The sequence below is a fragment of the Panthera tigris genome, chromosome D3 (genome assembly GCF_018350195.1).
Source record: "Panthera tigris isolate Pti1 chromosome D3, P.tigris_Pti1_mat1.1, whole genome shotgun sequence".
NCBI lineage: Eukaryota > Metazoa > Chordata > Mammalia > Carnivora > Felidae > Panthera > Panthera tigris.
In genome coordinates this window covers 1131159-1147443 of record NC_056671.1, presented here as the reverse complement: position 1 = coordinate 1147443, position 16285 = coordinate 1131159, and the positions used below count along the sequence as shown (strand labels likewise).

General features: G+C 51.5%; 1 protein-coding gene across 2 annotated transcripts in view; it reads left to right on the top strand.

The window, feature by feature from the left end:
- Window positions 1-684: 684 nt before the first annotated feature.
- LOC102952551 (splicing factor SWAP) overlaps window positions 685-16285 on the top strand; it is a 68762-nt gene continuing 53161 nt past the window's right edge. Inside the window, exons 1-6 of one of the 2 annotated variants that reach the window (XM_042961369.1) lie at window positions 685-1037; window positions 3654-3823; window positions 4403-4534; window positions 8900-8985; window positions 14146-14371; window positions 15791-15903. In XM_042961369.1, coding sequence (XP_042817303.1) covers window positions 820-1037; window positions 3654-3823; window positions 4403-4534; window positions 8900-8985; window positions 14146-14371; window positions 15791-15903 — 945 coding nt within the window. In that variant the 5' untranslated portion in view covers window positions 685-819. Of the gene's footprint in view, window positions 1038-3653; window positions 3824-4402; window positions 4535-8899; window positions 8986-14145; window positions 14372-15790; window positions 15904-16285 lie in introns of those variants that run through there. The other variant, XM_042961370.1, reaches the window with a different exon arrangement.

The following is a 16285-nucleotide window of genomic DNA, read 5'->3' as shown; positions in this document are numbered from 1 at the left end:
GGGCCCTTCTTCAGACTCCCCCTGCCCCCGGACCCCCAGGCCTGGGCCCCGAGCTGCCTGGCGCCCCCAGGCCCTTGACCCCCGAGCTCCCCGCACCCCCCCCCCAGGCCCTTGACCCCCGAGCTCCCCGCACCCCCCCCCCAGGCCCTTGACCCCCGAGCTCCCCGCATCCCCCCCCCCAGGCCCTAGCCCCCAATCCCCCAGGCCCTGGGCCCCGAGCTCCCCGGCCCCCAGCCCTTCGCCTCAAGAGCTCCACAGTCTCAGAATCCCCCGGTTCCCCGGGCCCCGAATCCCCCCGGCTCCCGACCCCCCAGACCCCTGCCCGGGTCGCAGCGGCCGGGAGAGCACAGACGCAGGGAGGGGCCGCCCCGCCGGGCCGCGCACTCGACCTGCGCAGCACCCGCCCTCCTTCCGCCCAGCGCCCGCCGGCCTGATGCAGGTAGCGCGCAATCCGGCGCCGCATTTTCGCCACTGCTCTGGACAATTGTTTGAGAAAACTAACGCTAAACATGCACTGTCCTCTGACCACATCAGCTCCCACCGTGGCGACGCCTCCGAATGCAAAAGGCTAAAGCCAAAATACTTTCTAGCGGTTCAAACGGCTCCGAAGGGTAGCGAATCTGCGGAAGCTGCTCGCCGGAAGTAGGGCTGCCCGTCGCCGGAAGTTGCGCTTCCTCCATTTTGTTGCCCGCTATGGCGGCGGTGTCGAGTTTGGGCCCGGGATGCGGCGCTTTTGACTGAGGGGGTAGGCCAGGCGGAGGCATTGGGGACATCCGCGCGGCGCAGAAGAGGACCAGCCTGGACGCCGGGGACGCTGTCATGTACGGCGCGAGCGGAGGCCGTGCCAAAACGGAGAGGAAAAGCGGCGCGAAGGAGGAGGCCGGACCCGGAGGTGCCGGCGGTGGGGGGAACCGAGTGGAGCTGCTGGTCTTCGGCTATGCCTGCAAGCTGTTCCGGGATGATGAGCGGGCCCTGGCCCAGGAACAGGGACAGCACCTCATCCCCTGGATGGGGGACCACAAGATCCTCATCGACAGGTCGGTTCCTCCCCCCACCCGTCGGTCCTCCCCTTCCCTCGCCCGCTTGATTTCGTCTGATGTTGACTTGATGGCCAGGACTAAAGAGGGTTTTGTGGAGCCAGCGGGGATCCGGGGGACCCCCTCCTCTGTCCTTACATCCCCCTGGTTTTAGAGGGAGGGGGACGGTGAAACCTGCCCTAAGGCACTGGCTGGAGTTGCGTGCCGTGTCTGTCGCCGGAGGGATCGTCTCTGCTCCTGCAGCCCCTCGCGACCCCTCACCCCTGTCACTGGTTCCAGTTGGCCACTCCACGCGGTGGAAGCTGCCGGTGCCTTGGCCTCCCCTGACCCGCGTTGCCTTGGGGTCGTGCGCTGCCTCCCTACGCGCGGCGCTCCCACAGCTCCGTGTGGTGGGAGGACACCCCGAAACGCCGCACACTGAGGCCGCGCGGTTAGAAAACTTCTCGGGCCCCCAGAGTGCGCCTCGAACCTCGTAAGCCCCCGGCGCCCTCCGTGGAGCGCCCATATTTTGCCGGCGTGACATTTGACTCCGTCAGCCTCCCCCCTCCCCCACCCCGTGATAATCTGACTGGTTTGAGTGATTCAGACCAGGGGGCGAAGTTGCCAATCAGTTGGAAGCCAGTTGACTTCGTGCAGACACTGGCTTTGCTCCTAGAGGTAGTGTTCTTAGGGCTGGTTTCACGGTCTCTTAAAACCGAAGGGCGGAACTGGGATATAGATGTGTTTCTTTTCAAATCAAACCCGCTTTAGGTCATCTCCCCGGAGGGTGTTCAGCCGCTTTGGGCAGAGGGGTACTGGGGTCGGGGACATCTAAAGATGTTTGATTTGAAAAGGATGGCGTTACATGGTGTAGGCCGTTTGCTCCCCTCTCCCCCCCATGTTTTCAGTCCCCCTTTCTTTCCTTCTCCTTCTTGGGGTTTTTGTTGGTTTGGTTTTTTTGTTTTGTTTTGTTTTGTTTTGTTTTGTTTTGTTTTGTTTTGTTTTGTTTTTTGCCGGTTTGGCAACTCTGCTTCTGGGGCCCGGACTGAAAAGCTAAGGATGACCAGCCATTTAACTGTGGAATAGTCTCTCCGAGTGAAGGAAGCCCGTCGTTTGATTAAAGCTGGATTCTACAAAGCCCTGGAACGTGACTGTAGGGATGACCTGTGCGCTGGCCAAAAAATGGACACATTAATGACCAAATAGGCCTTTTTCCACCCCTGACATTTCCGTTTGGAGTTAGATCTAGGCAACAGTGACTCTTGAAGGGAGGGCTGCCGGATCGGTCCGGACGGGACGCCTCGCCCTCCTCAAACATGTTGTGCCTTTAAACCGTAGTTTCTATCGAACGAGGTTGCCTGAGCTGTCAGGCGGCTTGCTTTTCCAAAGCGTTACCTGTGCTATTTGTTATGAAAATTTGGTCAACGGTGAAGTCTGAGCTCTTTATGCAGTTTTCCTTATCGTTCTGTACGTGACTGGAGTTAGGCCTTCCGTGAATGGGGAGCAAACGCCACACATGTACATGTGTAATAGTTTCAAATAATGATCTACATTTGTAAGTTAAGGAGGTTTACAGCAAAGTAAAAATAATTTTGCAATTTAATAAAATGCAATAACTTGGCTACTCTGGAATTTTGGCCTTTTTCTTATAAATGTCTTTTTTGTTCTGTTTTTTTAAGTACCTTTTGGTCCTCATGACAAAAGTCAGCGTTAAAAAATTAGGCAGACTTTTGTGTGTGCCTCTGTCTATTTTTTTGCAACTCTAAACCTGAGTGTTTCTGGCTCTCTTACTCTTTGATGTTGCATGTCGACAGCAGCTTCATTGCATTATTATGTGAAAAATACAGCAGAAAGTGCTCTTATTCCTAATTTGGCCCAAGCGCCTCTTGGTCCATGCAAGTAAACACGGATGTGTCTTCACGTACGTTGTTTCCTCGGGGAATAAAGTTCAGAAGCGAATAAGCCACACCTTCTCATAGTTTTGCTCTGTTTCCGGTGAACCTCCTTAAACTGCATGTATATGTCACTGTTCCTATGTATGTGTGTCTCTCTATCACATAACCCAGCACTTATTTCCTCAGCCAAGTGGCTAGGGGGCGAGCCTAGCCAAGATTTTACCTCCAATGGACGCAAGTTTCTTTGGTGAAGATCTCTCCTGAGAGTTCGGGACTAGCAGAAAGAAGCGAGGAAATTTCGACCGTTGGGTTCTTACGGATAGGTATTTATGTATTCGGTTTGTGTGAATGTAAGCTATGATATTTGACTTTCCAGAAATTTTTTTTTTTTTTTTTTTTTTTTTTTTTTTTTGGCAAATGGCATTGAATGGTTGACCAAACCATAAACGGTAAGCTCTGCCAGTGACGTGGATACCCTTTATGCTATTAAAGGATCGTTTACCTTAATTATAAGTTTTATCATATTATACCGAGGAATTTAGACTTTGTTAAGATAACTTGAGTTTAAAAGTAGGTGAGATGTGATTAGCCAAATTAAATATAGACCCAAGAGGATTTTTTATGTTTGTTTCCTTATTTTTATTTCTCTGTTTTAATCGGTAAGTATACATGTGTGAAACGTCGCACACACACCCATCTCGACGTTACCTTCTTTCCGTTGACCAGCTTGTTCATATTACAGATACGATGGGCGCGGTCACCTGCATGACCTTTCTGAGTACGATGCTGAGTACTCCACGTGGAACCGTGACTACCAGCTCTCTGAAGAGGAGGCACGAATAGATGCCGTGTGTGATGAGGAGAGGTATTTAGCCTTGCATACGGACTTGCTTGAGGCGGAGGCGAGGCAAGGTACTGCTCAGGACAAACTTACTTCAAAGCAACACACTTTACAAAATTTTTTAAGTGTTTAAAATTTACTCCCATTCATTTTTTTATACTCACTCTTTCTGATATTATCTTGACAGTACCCAGTGGATTGGAAAAACAGGAGTCTTTGCGTTCTGAGAGGACCTCAGGATAGTTTATATATAGAGCCACAGAGAATTTTCCCAGCTTTTGAGGGCAGACTGGGATTTGAAAAAACAAAAACCAAACTCTTTAATTGTTCTTCTTTAACAGTATCGTATAAACTAAAATTGATGTTCTTGTCTCTGCCTTAATCTTTAATACGGTTCTTACTCCCCAAATTTCTCAGCAGGAAGAAACTTTCCACAAAAGACGCGTATCCTGCTGTCTGTGGTAAACGTGTACTGGCAAAAGTACATATTGATCGATATGAAGTGTGAATTTCTCAAAACGTTTTTGCCTCAAAAAGAGGTTGACAAAAGCGTGTTGTATGCTTTACTGACAGCTGCAACTTTAGAAATGTGTAAACTTTTTCTCCGTAAATTTCCGCCCTTGTTAACAAAACTCTCGTTTTTGTTCAAGAGGAAGAATACAAGCGGTTGAGTGAGGCACTGGCCGAGGACGGGAGCTACAACGCAGTGGGGTTCACTTACGGCAGCGATTACTACGACCCATCGGAACCCACAGAGGAGGAGGAGCCTTCCAAACAGAGAGGTGAGAGGAGAGGGCTGGCCCGGTGGTGGCGCATGGCCCGCGGAGCGGTCACGGCCAGGCAGTTGGGCCATCGCTGTGACACCAAGCACCGTGGGGCCCCGTCTTAGGGTGAAACCGAGCGAAGAGCTAGACAGTGAGTGTCGGGGCGGTGGAAAGTGCGTCCAGACTTGTCCGCACAAGACTTGGGTCTCGTTGCCTTTTTGCTCACTTCTCTCTGACTCGGGTGACTGGCACTTGCTCAGCCTGGATCCTTCGTTTCTGAGCCGGTCACGAGTGCACTGACATTCGTAGGGATTCGTTCTCGGGGCATTAGAAGGACAGGCGTTCATGACCTTCACGTGAACCTGCTTCACAACCCCCCCCCCCAACCAAAATAATGACAAGTTCCAGTAGAAGGACGCCGGTGGAGTCACTTCCCCCCAAACGTGAAAGAGCACAAGGTAGGCTCAGTAGGACCCGCAATATCCACTTAGCTTGGTGTTTTACAGTAATATTTATGTAAAATTGAAGATTTTAAAATCCTGCTTTTCTGGATTAATGCTGGGAACCTTGAATATAAAAAAAAAAAGTGCTGCTAAACACTCGGGACTCCTGTACTACAGACACAGATGTCCTTTGTCACTTCTGTCGGCCCTGAGTCATTTGGCCTCGTATGGTAATCACCTGTTAATTATCGGTGACAGTAACACTAACCGGGAACTTTGGGGCTTGATCACCGTATTCAGGATATTCTGTTTAGAGGGAAGGAGAACTTTAGGGGGCCCCTGGATGGCTCAGTTGGTACAACATGTGACACTTGATCTTGGGGTTGTGAGTTGGAGCCCCACACTGGGTGTGGAGCCTACTTTAAAAAAAAAATTGATAAAAATATTACAGAGAAGGAGAACTATAACTTTAGAAACCTATTCAGATGTTTACAGTAATAAACTAGAATCACGTCATACAGGGACTTCGTTTTAGAGTTAACAGTCTATTATTTGTTTCTCTTTTTTTTCCCAACTTTTTTTTTTTTTTTTTTTTTTTTTTGGGACAGAGAGAGACAGAGCATGAACGGGGGAGGGGCAGAGAGAGAGGGAGACACAGAATCGGAAACAGGCTCCAGGCTCCGAGCCATCAGCCCAGAGCCCGACGCGGGGCTCGAACTCACGGACCGCGAGATCGTGACCTGGCTGAAGTCGGACGCTTAACCGACTGCGCCACCCAGGCGCCCCTATTGTTTGTTTCTCTTTAAGTTACAAACCCCCCAATGAGTATGAAGTGGTTACAGCAGTTTAACGTTGAAACGTGGTCTGCCCTGCGCGCGGTGCGGCTGCGCTGGGTTCTCGCCCCTTCACTGGGGGCGGGGTGTCTCCTTGATGGGACAGCACGATGCAGGGCAGATTCACCCAGATCCACCCTTGTTGACCTTCCCCTTGTCCTGCTCATGACTCTGTGGGCAGCAACACAGTCTCTGTCATAGTGCGACTCTGTTCTACGTGCTTCTGGAGAGACTTTTCCACTGTCATGGGAACTGTGTTGAGTCAAAACTTTGTTAAGGTATTCCATACCTTCAGAAGTTACGGTGCATTGGAAGTGTTCTGGCAGGTCTAAGCGGTGAACACTCTCATTCCTTTATCCGGAACAAGTTACCTATGTCAGGGTTCTGGATGGCTGAGGTTACATTGTCTTCTTTCTGAACCAAGTATGTAAGTGAAGAATTGAAATTTATGAAGGTCAAATGGCTTTTGCAAGATCAAGTGACAAATCCATAATATTGGAAAAATCCGTAATGGTAATTTCTTAACGCTCTGGATTAGAGATCAGCAGACTACCCCCGTTGGCGGGTTTTTGTAAATGAAGTTTCATTGGCACACAGCTCATTTGTTGATGGTGTCTGTGCGGCCTCAACAGCAGGGTTGAGTAGTTCACCTAGAAACCATCTACAGCCAGAAATGCTTACTGTCTGACATTCAGGAAGTTGCCAGCCCGTTACAGGGGTTAGAATATTGTTTCCATGAAATTAAACTTTGTTATCATTACTGAGTTTTAAGACTTTCAACGTGACTTTGTTTCTCTTTGAAGTTTTAGTATGCTTTCTCTTTAACAGAAAGTTCTCTAGCATTATATACTTTTTTTTTCTTATAATCATATTTTCAGGACTTTGCTTTATATGGTGATTAATTTTTTTAAGGGAAGTTGGGCCCGTGTGAAACTTACAGCTTGACTTTCTGAGTTTAACTTATGTTAATACAGATAAAATGCCACGTATATTTTTTTAACATTTATTTATGTATTTTTATCTTTTAAAATTTTTTTTAATGTTTATTTTTGAGAGAGAGAGAGAGAGAGACAGACAGACAGAATCTGAAGCAGGCTCCAGGCTCTGAGCTGTCAGCACAGAGCCTGACGCGGGGCTCGAACCCACGAACTGTGAGATCATGACCCGAGCTGAAGTTGGATGCTTAACCAACTGAGCCATGCAGGCGCCCCAAAATTTATTTATTTTTAGGAGACAGAGCATGAGCCGGGGAGGGGCAGAGAGAGGGAAACAGAGAATCCCAAGCAGGCTCCAGGCTCTGAGCTGTCAGCACAGAGCCCGACGTGGGGCTCGAACCCATGAACTGGGAGATCGTGACCTGAGCTGAAGTCAGTTGCTTAACAACTGAGCCACCCAGACGCCAGTACAATGCCATATGTATTAAACACACACGCACACAGGCATGTGTACCTGCACGCGCGCGCGCGCGCGCACACACACACACACTAGAACTCAGTTTGTTGCCCAATGCCACTAACAACAAAGTTTCACTTCAGTGTTGCATTATTAAAAAGGGTGTTTTTGTTTCATTTTGTTTTATTTTCGTTTTCCAGCACCCTCAATGTGTCTGAATATTCCTTGATTTTCACAGTTACTCTCGTCCTGGCATTTTTGAACATTTTAGGCTCTGTGCTGCTAACAGGCTTTGTGGTGCCTTTGTGTCAGTGTGTCAGCCCCTCCTCCTTCCGCAGCAAATTGTCTTCGGCCTGGTTCGTGTCCTGCAGATTCTCACAATTTTTTATCATCATTCAGTATCTTTTTTATGAAAAAAGATCATTTGAATCCGAGTATCGCGTTGGTTTTTTATCCTGTGCCGCTAAAGCCATTTTCTGTGAAGATGTGTGTTCAGACAGAGCTCTGTGTAACCCACCTGTCCCCAACAGCCCTTTTGAGTCCGGTGCCTTTGTTTCGTGTGCGGCATCACACTAAGGAAAGCCTGCTCAAGAGGTGAAATTTCCATCATTCTGTCATTTTAGGCTACAGTACAAATTGCACGTTTATACACACGCCTTTGGCCCCACGCCCAAAGAGACTGAGATTTAAAGTTGCTTCTCGACATGTTGCAAACCAGTGTCTCTGGGGTCCCCCAGTTGCACTGTCATTTGGTTACTGGACGCTGGGGTTGCTGACCAGAGGAAGTTTCTAGGCCCCAGTGAATCTCCGGTTCTCAGGAGAGAACAGGATACGTAGGCACAAAACGAGTGGACGGCGTTAAATAATTCGTAACGGATTTTGCATCAGCCTTTTTAGGTACAGGGAAACCTGCTTGAAATCCCTCCTTGGCCTTGTAGAAGAATTAGGTTTGGTGGAAAACCTGGAAGTTGTTCATCTTGTCAAGAAGCTTCATTATACGTGGTGAAAACACTTGTTTTGATGAAGATTCGTGTTTATTTAATGTCAGTTTTTGAGAGGAAACCCTAGGTATTGGAGTCCCTTGCAGTGTTGGCTTTTGTAAGTTTTCTACTATGTTTTTGTACACGTCGTTAATCCTCTTGGTGGGTGACGCCCTGAGTGACTGAGGCACGTAGGTACCTTGTTCCGAAAGTCGCAACGTGCGGTGAGTGCCTCGCCTCCCACACGCAGACAGGTGTGCGCGAAACGAGCTGAGTATTTGCGGTAGGAGGTTGTGGGCTTGGGTGGAGAAGCCTTGGCAGCTGCGCTGAGGGCCTGTACGACTCGCTGAAACCATTCGTTCCCGTTGGAATTGAGCACCCGTGCTGTGCCTGCCCCCGCCCCCCTGGGGTCCTACAGAAACCGCTCGGAGGGGGGCTCGCTCGCTCGGAGGGGGGCTCGCTCGGAGACAGGGCTCAGCAGCGCCACCCGCACACAGATCCCAGAGCTGGGGAGGGGGAAGCTGGCGGCGGACCGAGTGCCTTGGTCAGCAGGGCCCCTGGTGGCGGGGGCGCCTGCGGGGGTGGGAGGGTAGACGGGAATGGGTTTCCAGAGGTAATGATAGGAGGGCAGAGAGCCAGGTAACGCCCCTCCCGGCTCTCCCTCCATTGTGTACTGTCTGTGGCTGCCTTCTTCCCGATGGTTGTTCTGAACTTTTACGTTTTCTTCTGACGCAGAAAAAAACGAGGCTGAAAACATAGAGGAAAACGAGGAGCCTTTCGTCGCCCCCGTGGGGTTGAATGTGCCGCCTGACGTGGAGCTGGTATGTTTTCCACTTCACAGCACCGTCCGTCGTGATCCCTGTGAGTCAGGAGGCACTGCTTGTGCGAGACCCCGCTCGTGGTCATGACGGCTAGGTTTTAAGGCCTTCAAACTATTTGTGAGTTAATGGAGGAAGCCCCTCCCCCGCCCCATTTTCCTCTAAAGAGAGAGGGAGGAATCCCAGCAGAATGGCTAGACCAGCGCAGCAGGGGCTTGAGGAACTGGGTCAGAGGCCACGGGGTTGAGTGGCGCGGTTGGCGGTGAGTAGGCTGTTAGCCACATCCAGACATAAAAACGGTCTCGCTCAAGGCGGCCTGGCTTTCAGTGAAGGTGCCTGGTCCCGGGTTTTGCTGGGGTGGCTTTTGTGGGCCCTTGAGTTGTAGGTCTTTACCTTAGGTGTCCTGGGTGCTCTTGCAGCCAGGCTTCCTGTCCCCTGTGATCAGGGCCCTGGGGCACCTCCGGGCTGCCCTGGCAGTCTGCAGCTAGAGCCGGTGGAGTGGAGTCTGATTCACGCTCACCTCGCACAGCAGCTTCAGCTCGAGCCTGTCCAGTTCGGGCTGAGTTGTAACGGGTGTCACCGAGGGTGGCCTGCGGTCCTGGCGTGCTCCGGCTGCTTGATCTGCCGTGTCGTGAGGCCGAGGACCCTGAGCGATACCTCCTGTTCCCGTTCCCCTCTCACAGGCGAGGGAGAGGGAAGGACGTGGCCGTGCACATGGCAGGCAGGGACTCACACCCCCGGTCCCCGTGCTCGATGGGATTTTTGTGTGTTCAGTAGGGACGTTGGGAGTATTTCTGCTGTGTGTGCGTGCTCGGGAGGGATATTGGCGCTCAGTGTGGCTTTTCTGTGACGTCTTCCTACTGGGTCACTAGGGCCGCGGATGCAGGTGTTCTGGATTCTTGCTCGTGCCCTGTGTTCTTCTGAGCCTCCGGGTGGACAGCGGGCGCTGAAGCTGCCCGTGAGGGTCTCATCCTCTCCACACTCGGCCTGTGTTTGCTGCCCTGGTCGCTCGTTTCCGGGTGATGGTGGCCCGGGACACAGAGCAGCCCTGCCCCCACCCCATCCGTCCTCTGTGTGCGCTCACCCTGCCTTTTGCTGCCTTCTTTCACGTACGAGCCACATGCTTTTGGGTTTTGCTGAACGCAGTCACTACTTACGTCTGCCTCCCCGTTTCCAGCACTTACCAGTTTGTTGTAGCTAAAGCTGGAAATGTCCTCTGAACATCTGATATCCTAGGACTTGTATTAATACGTTTTCTGTGTATCGTTATGGGTTGTATTCTTGTTCTGGAACATGCTCTTTATTCTACGCGAGAGACCCATTAAAAGTGGGTTGCTCCCTTACCTATATTTAATGCTGAAAGCTTTTATTTAAGGTTGACTATGTGGAATTTTGTTTATTTTTATGTGAAAGATTATTTTTAAACTTTCATGCAGGTATAAACACAGAAGCGTGATAGATTTTATCGTGTCGTTCACTTCCTATTAGAATACGTAACGGCTGTATATCCTGGGCCAGCGTAAGCTTCACTGAGCTGTTTAATGGTCTGCTGGAGCTAAGAATAGTCGCTCCCCACTGGAGAGCAGATAGTCATTTGCTGTGTTCCCCTTAAAGAGTCCTTGTGATATTGTTACGGCGCAGCCCCTGGAGCGGGAGATGGTTGGATTGCGTGGAAGCCGTTGAGTGCCCGTCGGGGCGCTGGAGGCAGCGCTGTCTTCCTTTGTGCTGGTGTCGCTCTTGGGAGCACTTGTGATTTGGGGGCAGTGGCTCGTACACGCTGCACGCCGTGATGTCCCCATTAGCGGGCGAGCGGAGCAGACAGAGGTGCCTGTGTCGGGGATTAATGCCGGGATCGCCGGCTCGTACGCAGAGAGGGGATTGCTGTCTCCGTGGGCGGGGGTCGCCCTCGCTCGGTAAAGAAAGCGGGCGCCCTGGGGGATTCTTGACGTTTAAACCAGGCTTTTGGATTAGAGCCTAATGAGTCCAGGCTCCGCGGGGTTTGTGTGAAGAGTGAGGAGTAAGAAGGCACGGCGCCGGGAGGTGCGTGCTGACCTTTGCTCCAGATGGGCCGCCGCGGGTGCTGGCCACCGGTTCTGTCCTCGGTCAAAGCCCGGCAGCCGTCCTGGCTCCACCTCCTGCTGAGCCTCTAGACCGCCGCCCCCGAGTGACCCCACAGCGTTGTGTTCGCTTCTCCCGGTGGTTGGGCGTTTTTTCCCGGGTCGCAGGGGAAGCAAGGACCTGTCTCTCCCCGAGTGTGTAGCCTGGCATCACTTGTCCCAGCGTGTGCTTTCGGCCCCGTGTCCCCTTCTCAGGGACCTGCCTGCCCGTCTCGGTCACCTCCCGAGTCCTGCCCACACCCGGAGCACCGCCGGGAAGGCGGAGGGAGTGTCCCCCAGCCCCCAGGACGCTGCGGTGCACAGGGTCACGTGTCACTGTGGTCAGCCGTGGGGGCTGGCGGTGCTGCCCCGTGGGCCCCGGGAGACGCGCTCGTTGGGGCACACTTGGTAAACCAGAGGACGAGCAGGGAAGGATTCGGTGTGCGATTGCCGTCAACGTGCGGCATTTGCGTCTCTGGGTTAGGGCCAGCGCGTGCTGTACCCGGTGCTTTGCTCGTGTTCTCGCTCCGTCATCGTGGTCCCAGCAGCTCTGAGGCAGGGGCGGCTGTCAGCCCGTTTGCACGGGAGAGACGTTGAGGTTTAGAGTGTGAGAGAGTAACTCTGAGCCGCTGAGTCCGGCTGGATCCATGGTTCACATTAGACTGTTATTTTCATCCTAGTTCAGGGCCTTTGTCGCCACGGGATGGGAGTTGGAGCAAAAAGCAATGTGATTTATTTCTGCATTCCCGAGGAGTTCTTGCCTTTTTCTTGGGACTGGTAGGGACTTTCCGCGCCGCTGAGCACATCCGATGTGTGCCGTGCGCGTGTGCTGCTGACGCCTCTCGCAGAATGAACGTATTTATGAAGTCACACGTGTCATTATGTTCCATTGCGACGTCAGCATTTTGAATCTTGTTTTTGGAAGTCCCTTCCCAACCCTAAGATTTTAAAAATATTTTGCTATGTTTGCTACTGTTGTGTCTATCGTTTTGTTTTTACAATTGAAATGTCGTCCGATGTGATGTGTATTTCGGGCTGAGTGAAGTGGGTATTTCATTTTTCCTCCCCTGATCGTAGAGGAGGAGGGGGCCAGCCTAGCTGCTCCCGGGGGCCCTCACCTCTGTTCCCTGAGGTCCCGGCCCCGCACTGCAGCAGCATTTTCCAAGGCTCTTAGGAAACCTTACACTGATGTGGGCTTTCGCACCACGCGTACGATTCCCCCACTGCCCAGTGTCTGCCCGCAGGTGTTAGAGCCGCGTCTGTGTCAGTGTGATTCAGGAGGAGTGAGGACGTGTCAGCCCACCTTCTTGGGCCCAGTCCCTTCCTTCAACCAAAGGTTTCCCCCTTTAAATAGGACAAGCGTTTCTCCCTTTATCAGTCTTCATGACACAAGCATTTATATATGTCCTCGAAATCCCAGTTTATAGTGGAGACGATCGTGGTATTAAACGGAACAGGATTTATGTAAAACTTACGCGACAGAGCAAAGAATGTTTCCAAACCAGGTGTTGGGATCTCATCCACTTGCTCTGGTAGCAAGTCTGGAAGTATGTTCGTAATGTGCTTCGTTTTTCTGTAGTAATGACTTTGCTTTGTAAGCGCTGTCTTTTTATTTATCTATTTCTGAGAGAGAGAGAGAGCATGAGCAGGGGAGGGGCAGAGAGAGACAGAATCCCCAGTTGGCGTGTCACTGTCCGCGCAGATCCCAGTGCGGGGCTCCCACTCAGGAGTTACGAGATCGTGACCTCAGCCGAAATCAAGAGGTGGACGCTTATCCAACTGAGCCACCCAGGCGCCCCTGTGACCGCTATCTTTTTAACTGCCGTGACGTTGTATCATAAATGGGCCTGTTTTTAAGAAATCTTAAACCGGCGGGTTAGTTTGGTCAGCAGAGAATACCTCTCCGTGGAGGGGGTGGATCATAGTTTCCTTTAAAGGTCATTGTCCTAAAGTCATCATTAATGATTGATGTGTGTGTGGAACACGGTCTCAAAGATTAATCTTCTTGTTAGCCAGAGCCATTGAACATTTGCCTCAGGATCCGTACTTCAGGCACAGTGGGCCTTTGACATGGAATCTGGGTGATTTTGGAATCGGTAAATAACCTTAATTGTAGGTACTTATTCTATTTAAGTGTGAAGGACTTTATTCAGGAATTAATCTGGGAATTAAGGCATTTGTATTTTATGAAGGATGTGGTTCTGAAATTACAACAAGCATCTTGAATACTTCGCGCCCATCTTTAATGAATAGTTTCCCGCTTTATTTGCATGCAATTTCCAAGTGTTAATCTCTTCCTTGTCATTACAAGTATTTTTGGGGTGTGGAGTATGGCTTCCAGCATCTGGTCTGACAGCTCTGGTTGTGGGTGGGGAGTGCCAAGCGCCATGCGGTAGAAGTAACTTAGCGGCAGCGCGAGGGCAGGAGCAGGAAACCCAGGAGACCGGTGGCAGGGTCTGATCCTGGTAGTAACCCCTCCTGGAGGCAGGAGCACTCGCTCTGTTCCGCTCTGTTCCCGTGGGTGAGAGCCTCCCTGTCGGGGCCGGACCACACCCACGTGGTGAGGAGAGGTCTAGGGTGCGGGAGCAGGTGAGAGCAGGCGGCCTTCCCCGTGTCTTCGAAAAGGTTGCTTCCGAGCCATAAAAACTAGTCCTAGCTAAGAAGGAAAGAGGGGGGGGATCCCTAGACTCCCGACAAAGTTGGTGAACGGGTCCCCCCTCCCTGGAAAGATGCCTGTGTGCGTAATCCGTATACCACTTCTGAGGGTTCACAGCCCCTGATAATATGGAAGCACGGTGATTTGCTGTGAAAAAAGATTGCCTCGGGTCAGTTCTGCGGCCGCTGGCATGGCCTGCCTTGGCCTGTGAGTCGAGTCTTCTCCCCGTAGAATGCTGCAGAATCCAGAAGCAGACCACGTGTCGTGCAAACGGGGGCCGGGCTCTCCAGCCGCAGTGTTTCTTCTTTCCCATCATCGACGGAAAAACTGGGGTTAGTTCTGTGTTTTAAGTCATGGGGCCAGTGGAAAAGAGGAAAAATTTATAATGTGAATGTGTGTGTTTTTTCATAGCCACCAACAGCCAAAATGCATGCTATCATCGAGCGCACAGCCAATTTTGTGTGCAAACAGGGAGCACAATTTGAGATAATGCTGAAAGCCAAGCAGGCCCGGAACTCTCAGTTTGACTTTCTACGCTTTGATCACTACCTCAACCCCTACTACAAATTCATCCAGAAAGCCATGAAAGAGGGGCGCTACACAGTGCTGGCAGAAAACAGAAACGAGGAGAAAAAGAGTATGTGAGACTCCGTCGTGCGTGGACGCGGGGCCTGTGCGGGGCGGCCTCTGGGAGGGGTAAAACGGCCCTTGTGCGGAGGGGTGGCCGCGGCCTGCACCTCAGCTGCCCAGAGTGTTTGTGCAGCACCCCCCCTCCCCAGCACGGCGTGGTCGTTACACCTGCTCATGCCCCCGGAGGGTGGTGCCCAGCTCTTCTCGACTGAGTCTTGAGAGCGTATTAGATTCTTACCATTCCCGCAGAGAAGTGAACTATCATTAAACATCGATGCTATCAGAACATAATCACCTGGGTTGGAAACGTTCTTTCTCATTTTGCCTGCTTAACATTTCCTGGAGAAAACAGTCTCCTGCTTCTAGAGCGCGTTCTAGCGGTCCACGTGCGCGTGGGGCTTAGGGGCTGAGGTTAGGTTACGCGCACAAAGATGAAAGGTTACTTTGACTGTTACCGTTTTTTTACTCATCTCTACCTCAAGCTGTTGTTTTTATTAACTACCTAAATTTGGGATTCTTACTACAAAGGCCAGTTAACTGTTGCGAATAATATGCGGGACAACAGTGTGTGTGTTAGCCGTTGAATTTTTTTCTGTTCGGCTGGAACATGATTTTCTTTTTTTTTTTTTTTAATTTTTTTTTTAACATTTATTTATTTTTGGGACACAGAGAGACAGAGCATGAACGGGGGAGGGTCAGAGAGAGAGGGAGACACAGAATCTGAAACAGGCTCCAGGCTCGGAGCTGTCAGCACAGAGCCCGACGCGGGGCTCGAACTCACAGAGTGCGAGATCGTGACCTGAGCTGAAGTCGGCCGCTCAACCGACTGAGCCACCCAGGCGCCCCTGGAACATGATTTTCAAGAACAGTTGTATGAATCTTGCTTACAGCTCTCATTTTCTCCACGTTTGTTAGTTTTTTTAAGTATTTGTTGCTGTTGTGTTCCCTTTCATCAAGATTCTAGCCTTTTTTCTAGAAAATTAAAATAATTTGGCTCCAGACTCCAGTAAACGCTGGAGGGATGTTGCCAGCTGGGCCGAGGGCGTGCTCCTTTTTTTCTGCCCGGTGTCCTGCTCCAGGGGTACTTATCACAGGTGTTTGGGGGCAGATAACCAAGAAACGATTACGTGTAGCTCTGCCTTTGTCTGCTTCTGAGGGTTGTTTTGTTTTGTGTAATATTTATTTTCGGGGGGGTGCAGAGAGACGGGGGGAGAGAGAGAATCCCAAGCAGGCTCCACGCTCCGTGCAGAGCCCGATGCGAGGCTTGAACTCACAAACCGTGAGATCATGACTTGAGTCGAGGTCAAGAGTTGGACGCCTTACTGACTGAGCCACCCAGGCGCCCCTGCTTCTTAGTCTTCACGTCCCTTATTTGTACCTTGTCTCACCGTACAGCAGGATCTTGAAATCTGCTTTTGCTCTGCAGAGTCGGGGGTCAGCTCTGACAACGACGATGACGAGGACGAGGAAGACGGGAGTTACTTGCACCCGTCTCTCTTTGCTTCCAAGAAGTGCACCCGCCTGGAGGAGCTGATGAAGGTGTCCGTCTTCTGTGTTTTTTATGCCGTAACAAAGCTTGCGCTCGCTTGGTTTTGGGAGCTCGTCAAGCTCGCGTGTCTTTCGTGTCTTACTTTATCCTCGTCGAGGTGTATCTTGCGTTTTCGCGTTTTGCTCGGTGCTCCCACTTGTGCCGCGAGTGGTTTCGCTCTGCCCATCCACCCGCCCTCCTTTCCCGAGTGGTCTCGGGGAGGGTCGGAGCGTCTTTCCTTGACCCATCCCCCTGGGACTCACGGCCGGCTACACGGAGGGCTCGGCCCCGGCCCGCCCCTGGTGTGCGCGGGCCGGGGCGTCCTGAAGCCCAGACAATGTGTTCCGATACGCCGTGTTCTGCGGCTACTTGAGCCCGCTCGGCCTCGGAAGA